We start from the raw sequence: 13,402 nt of genomic DNA, 5'->3' as shown, positions 1-13,402 counted from the left end.
CATCTGCAAATTTGACACCATCAGCTCAGGATTAAACAAAGACTGTGAATGGCTTGCAATTACCGAACTTGTTTCTCTTCCCTTGGTTTCACACCTTACTGCTAAACACAGGGCCTCATCCTCCCTGATTGTTAACCTTCCTAATTACCCCCTAGCTTGCTTGCTAGCATTAGTATATACCTGCCCCTGGAAATTTCCCACTACCTGGTTTTCTGACGCAGTGGGTATTCACCACGAAAGCTCACACTCCAACACGTCTGTTAGTCTATAAGGTGCCACAGGATTTTCTGCTGCTTTGGCACAAGTAGAGAGATAAATTAGTTTCTGGTATGACTTACAACTACACCAGCTTGAATTGTAATATTACTCACATGTTCTTCTTATTAATGCACTTTGTGTTTTATTCATTTAATGTATTAAACTGTTGGCACGGATAGTATAATAATAGACCAAATTCAGCCCCATAAGAGGCTGCAAGTTCTTGCTGCTTAATTAGTGATGTCATACTTGTTTATATCATGGCTGTATTTGATCCAATGTATTTTGTTAGGATCAGGAAATAACCCTATCAGACCAGTGCTTAATTTGTAGTGAAAGAGGTGCCAGGGCTCAAGCAATTTTTGACTTTCATAACTGACGCAGTAAGCCCAGAGGTGCCGGGGCTATGAACTGCCAAGTCTAGGGTGGCTTAGCCCTGGCAATTCCTGGCACAAATTAAACACTATATCAGACTATGAAATTCAGAAGACTCCTTGTCTCCCAGTGTATCACTTGCAATCATTTTTGTAGATCCTTGACTGATATTTTTTAAGTTATTTTTTTGAAGCAACTATGACCTAAATGTATATCCAAAAGCTAGAACATTCATTCTCTGAACACTTTCACTTGGGTCATAAAAAAACCCCCAAAAGACAAAATCCTCTGTCTTTTGCAGCACAAGCGAAAGCCTGAATTTTAGGTCTCTTTCTTGGAGGTAATAGGGACAAGGTAAAAATTCTTCAAAAGAACCTATAGAGTAACTAAATTATTATAGTATCCCACTCTGAGTCTCTAGAATTTCTGGAATACACAGCAGTGAAATTAGGATATTTTGAATTTTTCTCTTGGAAAAATCTTTAAATAAATATTTAAACACCTGACACACTTATGGTGCTATCCAAAAATTACTTGTTTCTTTAAGGAATCTCTTTTTCCACATATCTTTCATTTCTAGAGCCACTAGCACATAAATGTGTCCAAAGAGGAGGTATGTTAATGTATTTTAAAATATTCTTGTTTATACATATGAAGTTTTGACTAGAGATGGTCAGAAGTTTTCAAACAAAATGTTCTTCGAGTGCTTGCTCATATCAATTCCAATTAGGTGTGCACGTGCCACGTGCATGATCGTCTGAAGATTTTTACCCTAGCAACACTCGGTTGGTCGGCTGAGGCACCCCCTGCAGTGGCGCCTTTATGGCACCAGATGTATGCCCCGGCTGACCCAGGGCTCTCTCAGTTCCTTCTTACCGCCCGTGATGGTCATTGGAACTGTGGAGCGCAGCTTAGCTGATCTCCACACTCCCTAGCATTCGCTTTAGTACTTGTAAATAGTTTCTGATTAGTTGTTAATAGTTGGTTATAGTTGTTAATAGTTGTGAATTACTTAGTATAGTTAGAGTTAGTTTAATTAGTGGGAGGGAACGAGGTCTTCTCCCCTCTCAACTGTCCCGGTACCTAGGTCTATGCCTGGGTCTCCAGGCTTCAAACCCTGCTCGACTTGCCAAAGGCCAGTGCCAACGGGATACCCCCTCGACTCTTGTCTAAGATGTCTGGGGGAATCCCACCAAGCAGACAAGTGCCACATTTGCAAAGCCTTCAAGCCGAGGACCAGGAAGGAGCGGGACTTTAGACTGAAGCAGCTCCTTATGGAGGCGGCACTTAGCCTGGTCCCTTCCTCCACACGCTGAGACTCAGCACCGTTGTCCTTGGTGTGGCGTGCCCCTGTGGCACTGACTGGTCCGGCACTGTGTTTGGACTTTACCAAAGACTCATGGTGCCAGATCTCCCTGACACCTCCACCACTATGACACAGGTCTCTATCTCTGAGCCAGAAGAAGAAGCAGCCCAAGCAGGTGCCAGCCACTTCTTGTTGTGGTGGCAGCTGTCGCACCGACATTCCTGCACCGCAGTTGGAGCCATGCCATTGCCAGAGTGCATAGGAAAAATATTGACTCCTGCGCCGTCGATTCCGGCACTGCAAGGGCCGTTGAGTCCAGTGCACGTAAGCTCCCCGGGGCACACTGTGGTGGAGCTGAGACTACCCTCCACAACGGAAACCTTTTCAACGGCGCGGGACTTGATTACGCTCACAGAGCCGACTCCTCTGCAGCTGGCAGCACTTTCAGCATGGACAGTGCTGGTGAAGGGAAAGCCATGCTTCATGCAACCACCATCCCGGTCCTGATCTTCTTCCCGGCACCCATCACGGCATCCCTTGCAGTCCCAGCACCGCTCTCGTTCTCAGTGCCGGTCATACTTGTGATGCCATTCTGGCTCACGGAGATCTGAATCATGTTACCGCCTGTACTGATCAGACTCCCGGCACCACTCCCGGTACCGGTCAGAGCGGCACTCGACCCGGAGCCGATCCCGATGCCGATCTCGTCGGAGGTCACCATTGAGATCCAGATCAGGCTCCCAGTGCCCGTATGACCGCAGGCACCAATCGACGTCTCAGTACCATTCTGCCTCATGGCACCGGTCCTGGCACGATAGCACCGTACAGTACCGGGGTACTCTGGACCAGTGCGTACAGCATTGCCTTGGCCATCTCGCTCCTTCTCTGTGTCGTCACACTCGCAAGGTGGCTTCCACACCCGGACCAGGGCGAGGGCGGTACAGGTCAGTGGCTAGAAGAAAGCCAGGACCTGGGCCATGAACGCCCACAGTGGTCCTTTTGGACCCCCTGGCATACCATCAGGCCCAGGGGGTTCATTCGGGGGCTTCCCGTTCCGCCCCTTCAGAGCCCCAAGAACTGGAGGCCACTTTGTCTTGCCTCCCGCCCCCGCCAGGAGGCTCTGAGGGAACTGCTCCAGCACCAATGGAGGTCCACACTCCTAGGTTGATGGACCTTGAGCAACAAGATCATCCAGAAGAGGACTTCACACAGGACTGCTTAGTCCCGGGGGTATCTTCCTCGTCCTCGCCCAATGAGGCAGTGGCGGGGACTACGGTTTTGGGCCCTCCTCCTATGGACCTCTGTGCCCACCAGGAACTGCTCCGCAGAGTGACGTGCAATATGAACCTCCAGGTAGAGGAGGTGGTGGAGGTAGAGGACCCTGTGGTAGACATTCTGTCTGCTGAGGCACCGTCCAGAGTTGCCCTCCCCGTCATACGAACCATACAGGCTAATGCAAAGACAATCTGGCAATCACCAGCCTCTATTCCACCTACGGCCAAGGGGGTGGAAAGGAAGTACTTTGTCCCTTTGAAAGACTATGAGTACCTCTACACGCACTCCCAACCGTGCTCCCTTGTTGTGGCTTCAGTCAACGAGAAGAAGTGGCATGGTCAGCAGGCCCTGGGGCCTAAATCAAAGGGTGCTAGACGCCTAGACTTGTTTGGGCGCAAGGTGTACTCGGCCAGAGGCTTGCAGCTCAGGGTGGCCAACCAGCAGGCACTCCTGAGCTGATATGACTATAATTCATGGCACTCTACAGAGAAATTCAAGGAGCTTGTTCTACAGGAGTCCAGAGAGGAATTTGGGGCTATAGTTGAGGAGGTCAAGAAGGTGGCCAGAACCTCCATACAAGCCTCTCTGAATGTGGCAGACTCTGCATCTAGGACCCTGGCCTCGGGCATAGCCATGCGCCACATCTTGTGGCTGCAGATCTCTGGCTTACCACCAGAGTTACAGCAGGCTGTCCAGGACCTGCCCTTTGTTGGCCAGGGCCTATTCTCCGAGAAGACAGAGTCAAGGCTGCAGAGTCTGAAGGATTCGAGAATTATCATGCGCTCTCTGGGAATGCATACCTCAGTAATGCAGAGAATGCCCTTCAGACCACAGCCTCGGAGGTCATACCCTCCCCCTCGACCGAGACAGGACTTCTTTAGAAGATGCGGCCGAGGTGGTAAAAGGAAACAAACTGGACACCAAGCCAGCCAAGGCAAGGGCCCTCCCAAGCCGTCAGCAGGGCCTACGCAGAACTTTTGTAGGTGCGCCTGAGGACAGAGCACCAGTCTTCATTCAAGATCCTTCCCTGCCTTTCCAAGATCGTCTCTCCCATTTTCTCTGTGCGTGGTCCTACATAACATGAGACCATTGGGTCCTATGCACAGTGGAAAGGGGATACTCCCTCCAATTTGCTTCTCTCCTCTTCCCTCCTCCTTCCCCGTCCCTCACAAGCACCTCCTTCTACAGGAGGTCCAATCACTCCTGGCTTTGAGAGCGATAGAGGAGGTTCCAGGAGAGTCAAAGGGCTTTTATTCCCGCTACTGCCTAATCCCCAAGACCAAGGGCGGGCTTTGGCCATCCTGGACCCATGCAGACTCAGCAAAGTTATGGTAAAGTTGAAGTTCCGCATGGTCTCACTAGGGACCATTATCCTTCCCTAGATCCTCGACATGATTCCCTCAGCAGACATTTTGCAGTTGACCACAAGTGGAAACCCCACAACTTAGTACTGTACGGTATCTTTGATCTGTGGGGAATCCCAACCAGGGATCTGTTCACCATAACAAACAGCAAATGCATCACCTACTGCTCCAGAGCCTAGGTTGCCACTTCCAAGGCGATGCTCTCCCTTAGTCAGATAACCTGAACTACACATTTCCTCTGCTACTGCGCCTGCCACAACTTCTGCACAAAATCCAGCAGAACAGGATCGGGTTATCCTGATCACCCTACTAGCCCAGACAACTTTGGTTCCCAAATCTCTGATGCATGTCATCCACAGTTCTGATCATTTCCCAAGCTCCCGACCCAGCAGAATGGCAAGACCAAGCACCCAATCTGCATTTGCTTCACATCAATGCTTGGTTTTTGGATGAGCATTGTCCTTAAAATGCTCATGTTCTGCAGCCATATGAAACATACTTTCTAATATTAGGAAGGATTCCACTAGGTGAGGTTACCTGGCTAAGTGGAGTTGTTTTTCTTCTGGGGCACATCAAATGAACATTCTTCCAGAAAAAGCAGCTATCCCTCTCATTTTAGACTATATCTTTCTCTAAAGGCCTGTCCATGGCAGAGATTAGTGTGTACCATCCTCCTTCTCAGGGTTACTTGGTCTTCGCTCACCTGCTGACCAACAGAGTTTGGAAGGGCCTGATCAGAACCTTTCCCCCTATTCACAAGCCTGTCCCTCCATGGGATTTGAATCTTGTTCTCTCAGTACTCACATGGCGACCCTTTGAACCCCTAGCTTCCTTCTCCATATCCCATCTCTTTGTGAAGGTTACATTCCTTGTACCCATCACCTCAGCTAGAAGGGCTGGTGAGCTTGGGGCAACAATGTTGAATGTTTCTTACATTGTATTCCATAACAGTAAGGTTTTGTTACATTTACACTCCAAACTCACCTCCACAGATGTTTCGGAATTTCACTTGAATCAATTGATCCACTTACCTGTGTTCTTACATAAACCACATACGTCCTCAGAGACTCCACATCCTGGATGTCCGGCAGGCCTTGTCAGTGTTTAATTTGTAATGAAAGAGGTGCTGGGGCTCTAAGCAATTTTTTACATTCATAACTGGGGCAGCAAGCCCAGAGGTGCTGGGACTATGAACTACCAAGCTTAGAGGTGCCAGGGCTCAGCCCTGGCAAAAATTAAGCACTGAGCCTTGTTTGGCCTTTTACCTACACAGAACAAAACCAGTCAGGAACTCCCCAAGACTATTTGTCACTATAACAGAAAGACTCAGGGGACAAGCAGTCTCCACCCAGAGGAGCACCAAATAGCTCTCTGGCTTCATTTTACTTTATTCTCAACTATTGAACCTTCCCTTCCATCCCATGGAGTAACACCTCATTCTACGGGAGCACAAGCAGAGACTATGGCGTCACTTCAGGAGGTATCCTGCTTGATATCTGTAAAGTAGCCAAGTTAGGGCTGCATTCATGTCTTTGCAAGACATTGTGGCCTAGTCCAGGACTCCTCTGCTAATGCCTTCTTTGGAACAGCTATCCTTCTCTCAGCCCTACTGTCTTTGTCCTCACACCCTCCTCCTACTTAAGTCACCCACAGTGGAATACAATAGGGATCATCACTCAAAGAAGAAGAGGAAGTTACTTACCTGTAACTGTAGATTCTTCAAGGTGTGTGGTCCCTATCTCTGTTCCACTACCTACCCTCCTTCCCCTCTGCTTTGAATCTCTGATTCATGGTGGAGAAGGAACTGGAGAGGTGGTCAGTTCGCCCTGCCCTTTGTCCTACTGGAGGCACAGAAGTGAGCCAGGGAGCATATGTGGACCAAACAGACAATACTTCCAAATTCTCCAGCTCCGTGCACATAGTGCGCATGTATAACCCATAGTAGAATACAAATAGGGACCAGACATCTCGAAGAACATACAGTTACAGGTAACTAACCTCCTCTTTTTTTTGGTTGGAAAATGTGCTCACTACAACTGAATCCAGTGTGTCAGCTGAAAGAAAAGAGGTTATTGCTTCTTTTAGGGCCCCCTCTGCAATTGGAGTGGGGTGAAAATTTACCTGGACAGAGCTGGGAGGAACAGAGAGTGGCAGGACCAGATCAGGGACACTGCCCCTCCAGGTGCCTGAGGGAGTTCGGATATTTATACCCTAGGCTATTCCAGAGAAGCCCCCTCTCTCTGCAGTCATGAGCTAGCAACACCCCTGGGACTAGAGTAGGACCACTTGTTTTTCATGATTTGCTGTGGATGTTATCCTAGTAGCCATTTTGCTTTCAGGTCTGGAAAGGAACTTTTCCCACACTGCCAAATTTGCTGAGACGAGATAGTTTTATTATTTTTCTTTTGTCTTCCCCATAGCAGGTCAGGAATCCAGTGGGGTAAGGAGTTTCAGACAAGGTGACACAGCTTACTCAGTAACGTGTGGCAGGTGTCAACTGCAGGTACTTATAGAGAAGGGATGTAGTTCTCTGATGAAGTAAATTTAATGGAAAGCATCTTCTGAGGAAGCTGGGGAAGGAAAGTTAGGTTTCCTAAAGTCTAGTACTGTGAGGAGATAACCCTCTTGCTTTTTCCAGCCCTCCATTAAACCTCCTAAGAGGGGAGGGTGCTGAGGCCCCAGCAACAAGCTGGTTGGGACCAAATTGGGAAAGGGGAGATCCAGTGGCAGCCTCCGAAATAGGTGGAAACAATTAAGGAAATAATGGTAACCTTCGCTGTACAATTTATTGCCAAGTATTCCCAGACATGTTAAGTGAATAACATTGCGACTTAATTAAACCATATCCATTGCCTCTCATCTTTCTTCCAGCATGGTCAGGACAATGACAATGCATCAAAATCAACACATTCCTGTGGAACAAGGCAGTTTACTCAAGGAAACTTGCCTTGCATTTTGTCAGCTTGTTTGGCAGCCTGCCTCGAGGGTGGTAGAGTTGGGGTTCCCAGAGCTTCCAGACTTCCAGCTGACAGGGAGTCAGAAGACTGGGAACCATGACAGCCCCACTTCCAAAGCTCCTCCAGATCCCAAGCTTCTGTCTCCTCAGCAGCCCACCATGTGTGTTGCCATGGAGCCGGGATTCTCAGGGCTTCCGGAGCACTGATTCCTTTATTTTTTGAGAAATGTGAAATTTTCCATGAGTGGGAAATTCCAGTCCCCATGCAACGCTACTATTATTGACCTCTCAAACTGGAAAATTCCTTGTAAAAGAGTTTCTGCAGAAGCAAGTGTCACTGGGAAATTTCTTTGATTTAGAAAACAATCAAACAGAGAAAAATGTTTTGATTCAGAAAGTAAAAGCCAACATCATAGACCCTTTGACAGGTTTTGTAAGTGAGGAGGTAGAGAAAAAATAATTCTCCTACCCAGCCTTTGATGACGAGACATGAGTTGAGAAATATCCATGTCGTTCTAACCTTAGAAAATCCCTGCCTTATACAAAATTCCTGTCAATTAATTATCCAAATATTGTAGAATGTTTTTTGCTAGTAGAATTAAGTAGCAAAAAATATTTCAACAAAGAGAGTTTGAGCAGAACCAAGCTCTGATTAATTTTACTGGCATGTATTTCCATAAGTTATAGAAGTTTTCAGCACAACAGTAATAATATTTTATTGATTTTATAGAATTTACTGGATGCACTTCAGCTGGGTACGGATGAAACCAAAAAACTACTTGCAGAAAACAGTAGAAAAATGACCGTCTTGCGAGTGAACGAACGGTCACTGACAAGACAATATACAACTTTACTTGAAATGGAACGGCATCTTAGAAAAGAAAATGAGAAACAAAAGGCTGAACTAACATCAATGGAGACTGCAGTTGGAGAAAAGATTGGACACTTGCAGCGATTCAAGGTATGGCTTGTGTGGTATGCCTTTTGTCTTAAAACTTCATTCATTTTGAATTGTACGACATTCTGAAAGGTGAACACTGAATTGGAAACATTTGTGAATCCATTTACTTAGTTAAGTTAAAATTGGCATTTTGGAGTCTCCTGCTGCTAGTTTGATTGGAAAAAAGATATGATTGTGATTTTGGAAGAATAGAAGCACAATATCAGAGATTATTAAACAGATTACACCTTGCCATAATACTGGTTGACCAGTCAGAAAAACTTTGCTATTTAGATGTTGAATATTTTAACATGTAAATAGCATGTTAATATGTATACATGAGAATATATATTACAGCTTTTCTCAGTATTGAAATTGGTATCAAAGAAGAAAACAGGTTTACAATATCTGACATTGAATCTCCCGCTCTGTTTCAGCCTGTGTCATTGTTCAGGTTCAGAAGTGCTGATTTCAGCTAACTATTTTAATTTGAAGTACAGTTTAAACTTCATAAACTGTAAAAAGTGAGTCTTAGTATTAAATTTTTAAAGATATGTTTGTGAGTATCAAAAATGATAAACTGGAGATGACAAATGCAACTGAACCAGCAATAAGCAATCATGTGGCTATGAGAAAAGTAAACACAGCACTGGGTATTGATATGTTACACCCACAGGTGATACATAAAATTAAGAATCAAGGCTGGGATTTGAAAAAGGGCCAAATACAACATAGCCCCATTCTTTTAGGCATAGTGTTCAGCATCCTAGGCAAACTGCTAGATTTGCAGTGGCATAACTGATATTGTTATAGTCTCATATTTAATTTGTCTCAAAATGCTCTGTTCTCTGAGACAGTTTTTCTGTTCTCTTTTGTTACAGTAAATAGTTACTGAACTATTTTGAAATTTATCTCTTAAATAGGAAAGAAAGGTGGGGGCAAACCTAAAAGTAATAGTGAAATAATTGTCCTTACAAAACTATTTTTATATTAGTAGTATCGGATGTATTTGGAAAAGAAGCAAGCATATGATTTAGGAGAATGGTAGCAATTTAAAAGCTTCTAGTATACAGTAAACCAATATAATATAATTATTTTTATAGGAAATGGCAAGCTTTAAGATTGCAGCTCTGCAAAAAAGTTTGGATGACAGTGTGCCTCTGTCTGAGCTAGAACTGGCTAATAAGCAGTATAATGAGTTAACTGCTAAATACAGGGATATGCTGCAAAAAGATAACTTGCTTGTCCAGAGAACAACTAACTTGGAGCACATGGAGGTAATGTTACTTGATACTCTTGACCGTTATGGAAATAACCACATTTTGTTATGCTGAAGAAAGATATAAATATATAGGGCCAGATTGTCCCCTTTGCATCCGCTAAGGGTATGTCTGCAACTGTACCTCTGTAGAGCTTCAGTGTAGACACTCACTATCGCAATGGGAGGGGTTTTCCTGTTGCTGTAGTAAATCCACCTCCCCAGAATTCTTCATTCAACCTAACACTGTCTATATTGGGACATAGGTCAGCATAGCTATGTCACGCAGAGGTGTGGATTTTTCAGACCCCTGAGTGATATAGCTATTCTTATGTAAGTTGCCAGTGTAGACCAACCCTAACAAGAGGAGAGCACTGTAGCTGCTGTAACACCATACCCTCTTCCATTACCTCACTCCTGTGGAAGTCCCATTGCTGGAGCTTCTCACAGTAAGAGAGTCATATACATGGAAATATGTAATACAGCTTTTCTGAATATTCAGATTGATATAAAAGAAGAAAACTGGTTTACAATATTTGACATTGAGCCTCCCGCTCCGTTTCAGCCTGTGTCACTGTTCAAGCTCAGAAGTGCTGATTTCAGCTAACAATTTTAATTTTAAGTACAGTTTAAATTTCATAAACTGTAAGAAGTGATTCTCAACATTAAACCTTTAAAAATCAGAAGGAATTTAGTTATAATTTTTATAAGATATGTTTGAGATTACCAAAAATGATAAATCCGAAGTGACAAACACAACTGAACCAGCAATAAGCAATCATGTGGCTATGGGAAAAGTATGAGCTGGAGGGAGTGAAGGAAAAGAGCTGTCATATTTCACTTAAGCACCAAAGTGATAAGCAATTGTAGAAAGACCTGAGAAAGACAGTGAGTGAGTAATTTCAGAGTAGTAGCCATGTTAGTTTGTATCTGCAAAAAGAACAGGAGTACTTGTGGCACCTTAGAGACTAACAAATTTATTTCAGCATAAGCTTTCGTGGGCTACAGCATCTGAAGAAGTGAGCTATAGCCCACGAAAGTTTATGCTGAAATAAATTTGTTAATCTCTAAGGTGCCACAAGTACTCCTGTTCTTTTAGAGAGTGAGTAAGTTAGTTCAGGGACTCAGAGCAAAGTCAAGGCAGGAAAGCACCAAATTGTAAAGCTTTCCTTTCTGTAATTGTTATTGAGCAATCAAAGGGAACCCAGCCACTGTCAGTGTTGTTGGTAAAGAGATGACTTTAACTGATATAGTCCCTGTTTTTCATATGAAGCTCCTAGTGTCCCACAAAATTTTTTTGAATAACACCTGAAATGTCCTGTGTTTTTCATTTTACCAGGTAACCAAAGCTATGTTTTCTCCCAAAGGAATGTTAATGACTCTTATCCAGTGTTTCATGATAAATTCAAATACTGAGTTGTTTGAAATAATCTCCTGCTCCATGGAACAAGAATAACACATGCCTGAGTCAGAAGCTGGCAGTAGTGATACCAGCATATATATTTTTCAAATGTATTTTTGTGAAATAACCATTTCAAAAAGATAACTCTGTAAAAATGTCACAACAAAAATGGCCTACATTTTAATTTAGAAGATATGGTCACAGTGTGATATAGGGACCAATGAAACTGCAACTATTCCCGAAAACTTTTTTCTCCATACTGAAGTGAGGGTTCTCTTTTCTCTTCAAAAATCCATGCCCTCTCCTTCCATTTAATCCCACCAAAGGGGCTAGTTCGAGGAGAACCTCATAAGGTAAAACTTTGTAATAACCCTGTCCACAGATTTTTCTGAGGGTAATGACAATTTAGCCCACAGGTGCTAGGTAGCCAGTTACTCCAGACATTGTTTTCAGGCTGTTGGATGTATAATTGGTAACTGCAGAATGAGTGTTTCCCTAAGATGGGTTGGATTTTTTTTTTTTTATTGAGAGAAAAGTTTATTTATTTTGCTTATCCCAGTAATCTGAAAGGTCCGAAACTAAGAAGCACTTCTCAGCATGAACAAATTGCGTGAAATGTGTTTGCAAACTAAGCCAATTAAAATAAGAGTATTTTAAAACAAAACAGTTGGCAATCCTTTCCTCCTTTTTGTTTCTTTTGGAATTAATCATGAACATTTAAAGCAATGTAAAGATCCTGTTAGTTGTTTAAAGCATTAGTTTCAGCCATCATTTGGTCTGGGGGAGAGGGAACATTTTAAAATACCAATAAAGGGTTTTGTTTTTTAAGTCTTGGGCATCATGTATCTAATCTTCTATAACAAAAAAGGTTAATCTTTGAGTTTAACTTTTTGTTGATAAAAATGCATGGTAAATAGAAGCATACAACATACACAGGCCAAAGACAAACATTTTGATTATTGTATAAAAACTGGATACCATAGGCTGTTCTATTATGGGTTAATAAGTTATTCCAAACCATAATATTTTAACCATCAACCACATTATTGTTATATTGCTCTATTATGTTGTCTCTGCTGTACAGAGTGAGAATGCATCCTTGAAGGAACAGATAAATTCATTAAATAAAGAACTTGAGATCACAAAAGAAAAACTTCACACTGTAGAGCAAGCTTGGGACCAAACAACTAAGTTGGGCAAGTATAAAAGCTATTTCATATCAGTAAAGAACATATTGTATTTCCTTTGAAAAACTAATTTTTAATAAAGATTGAAAACAAAATACCATTAGGAAACTTTAGATTAAATTGTAATGTATTTCCCTCATTTCCTCTTCATTCAGAGGTTAAGAAAATTTTAATGCAAAAACCTTACTCAAATTTAGGATTATTTTAGTCTTTTAGAGAACCTCTTGGTTGGTATTTTTCAAATAGAATAGACTTTTATTATTTAGTGAGGTTAGCTATACTATTATTTTGTTAAAGTTTGAAATCCAGAAAACATTTTTAAAAATGCTTTTTCACTGTCTTGATGGCAGGTGGACTTGGTGAGGTGGCCAGTTCTGGCTTTTCTTCCCCTTTGACAGTACACTACATTTTGACCCAGCAGCTGCTGAACCACCTGGTTGTCTCACAGGAGAATTGCTGCCCCCCAGAGGTGCCAACAGCTTTCAGTCACCCTCCCTTCAAGTGGGCTAAAGGTTGGGATTAAAGATTGGGCTTCTTTAGGTGACCTCAGTTGAATCTGATTCAGAGGCCCTGGGTCCTGACTGGATCATCAGTCAAGTAACCAGACAAGTGGTTTCCAGGACAGTAGTTTCCTCTGCCTGGATTTTGAAACTTTAATATACTACTTCCATGTTTTCAATAACTGCAGCATTGTGTGGGTCCAACTTACTTCCCCGATTTCTCTCTTATGTAGTCGTCTCTTCTACACTTGTTTGTTCACTTTGTGTTTTATTCATTTTCTGCCAGTTATTTGCTAGTTGAGTGACTAAAAATGAGAGGTTAAGTTGAAAATGGTTATGCAGTCCTAATGATGATGATTGCTGTTGTGCCTGTTATATTAATTACTAAGTGAAATCCCATGCTGTCATAAGGATGTAATTCATAACATGTACAAATGCTGAAAATGGCTGAGAACTTAAAAATTAGACAGTAACAGACAGCAAATCCCTGTGATGATTGAACCCCTGGTATGCCACCACCTTGAATACTGCGTGCAGTTCTGTTTGCCCTATTTCAAAAAAAGATATATTAGAATTGGAAA

General features: G+C 43.1%; 1 protein-coding gene across 1 annotated transcript in view; it reads left to right on the top strand.

Annotated features, from left to right (window-relative positions):
- Positions 1-13,402, top strand: part of CEP290 (centrosomal protein 290) — a 94,820-nt gene that overhangs the window by 43,521 nt on the left and 37,897 nt on the right. Inside the window, exons 23-25 of the mRNA XM_075063469.1 lie at positions 8,265-8,495; positions 9,578-9,751; positions 12,219-12,330. Of these exons, the coding sequence (XP_074919570.1) occupies positions 8,265-8,495; positions 9,578-9,751; positions 12,219-12,330 (517 nt within the window). The remainder of the gene's footprint in view (positions 1-8,264; positions 8,496-9,577; positions 9,752-12,218; positions 12,331-13,402) is intronic.

The sequence above is a fragment of the Chelonoidis abingdonii genome, chromosome 1 (genome assembly GCF_003597395.2).
Source record: "Chelonoidis abingdonii isolate Lonesome George chromosome 1, CheloAbing_2.0, whole genome shotgun sequence".
Lineage (NCBI taxonomy): Eukaryota > Metazoa > Chordata > Testudines > Testudinidae > Chelonoidis > Chelonoidis abingdonii.
Note: the sequence above shows the minus strand (reverse complement) of the source record. Positions and strands in the feature narration are given on the sequence as shown.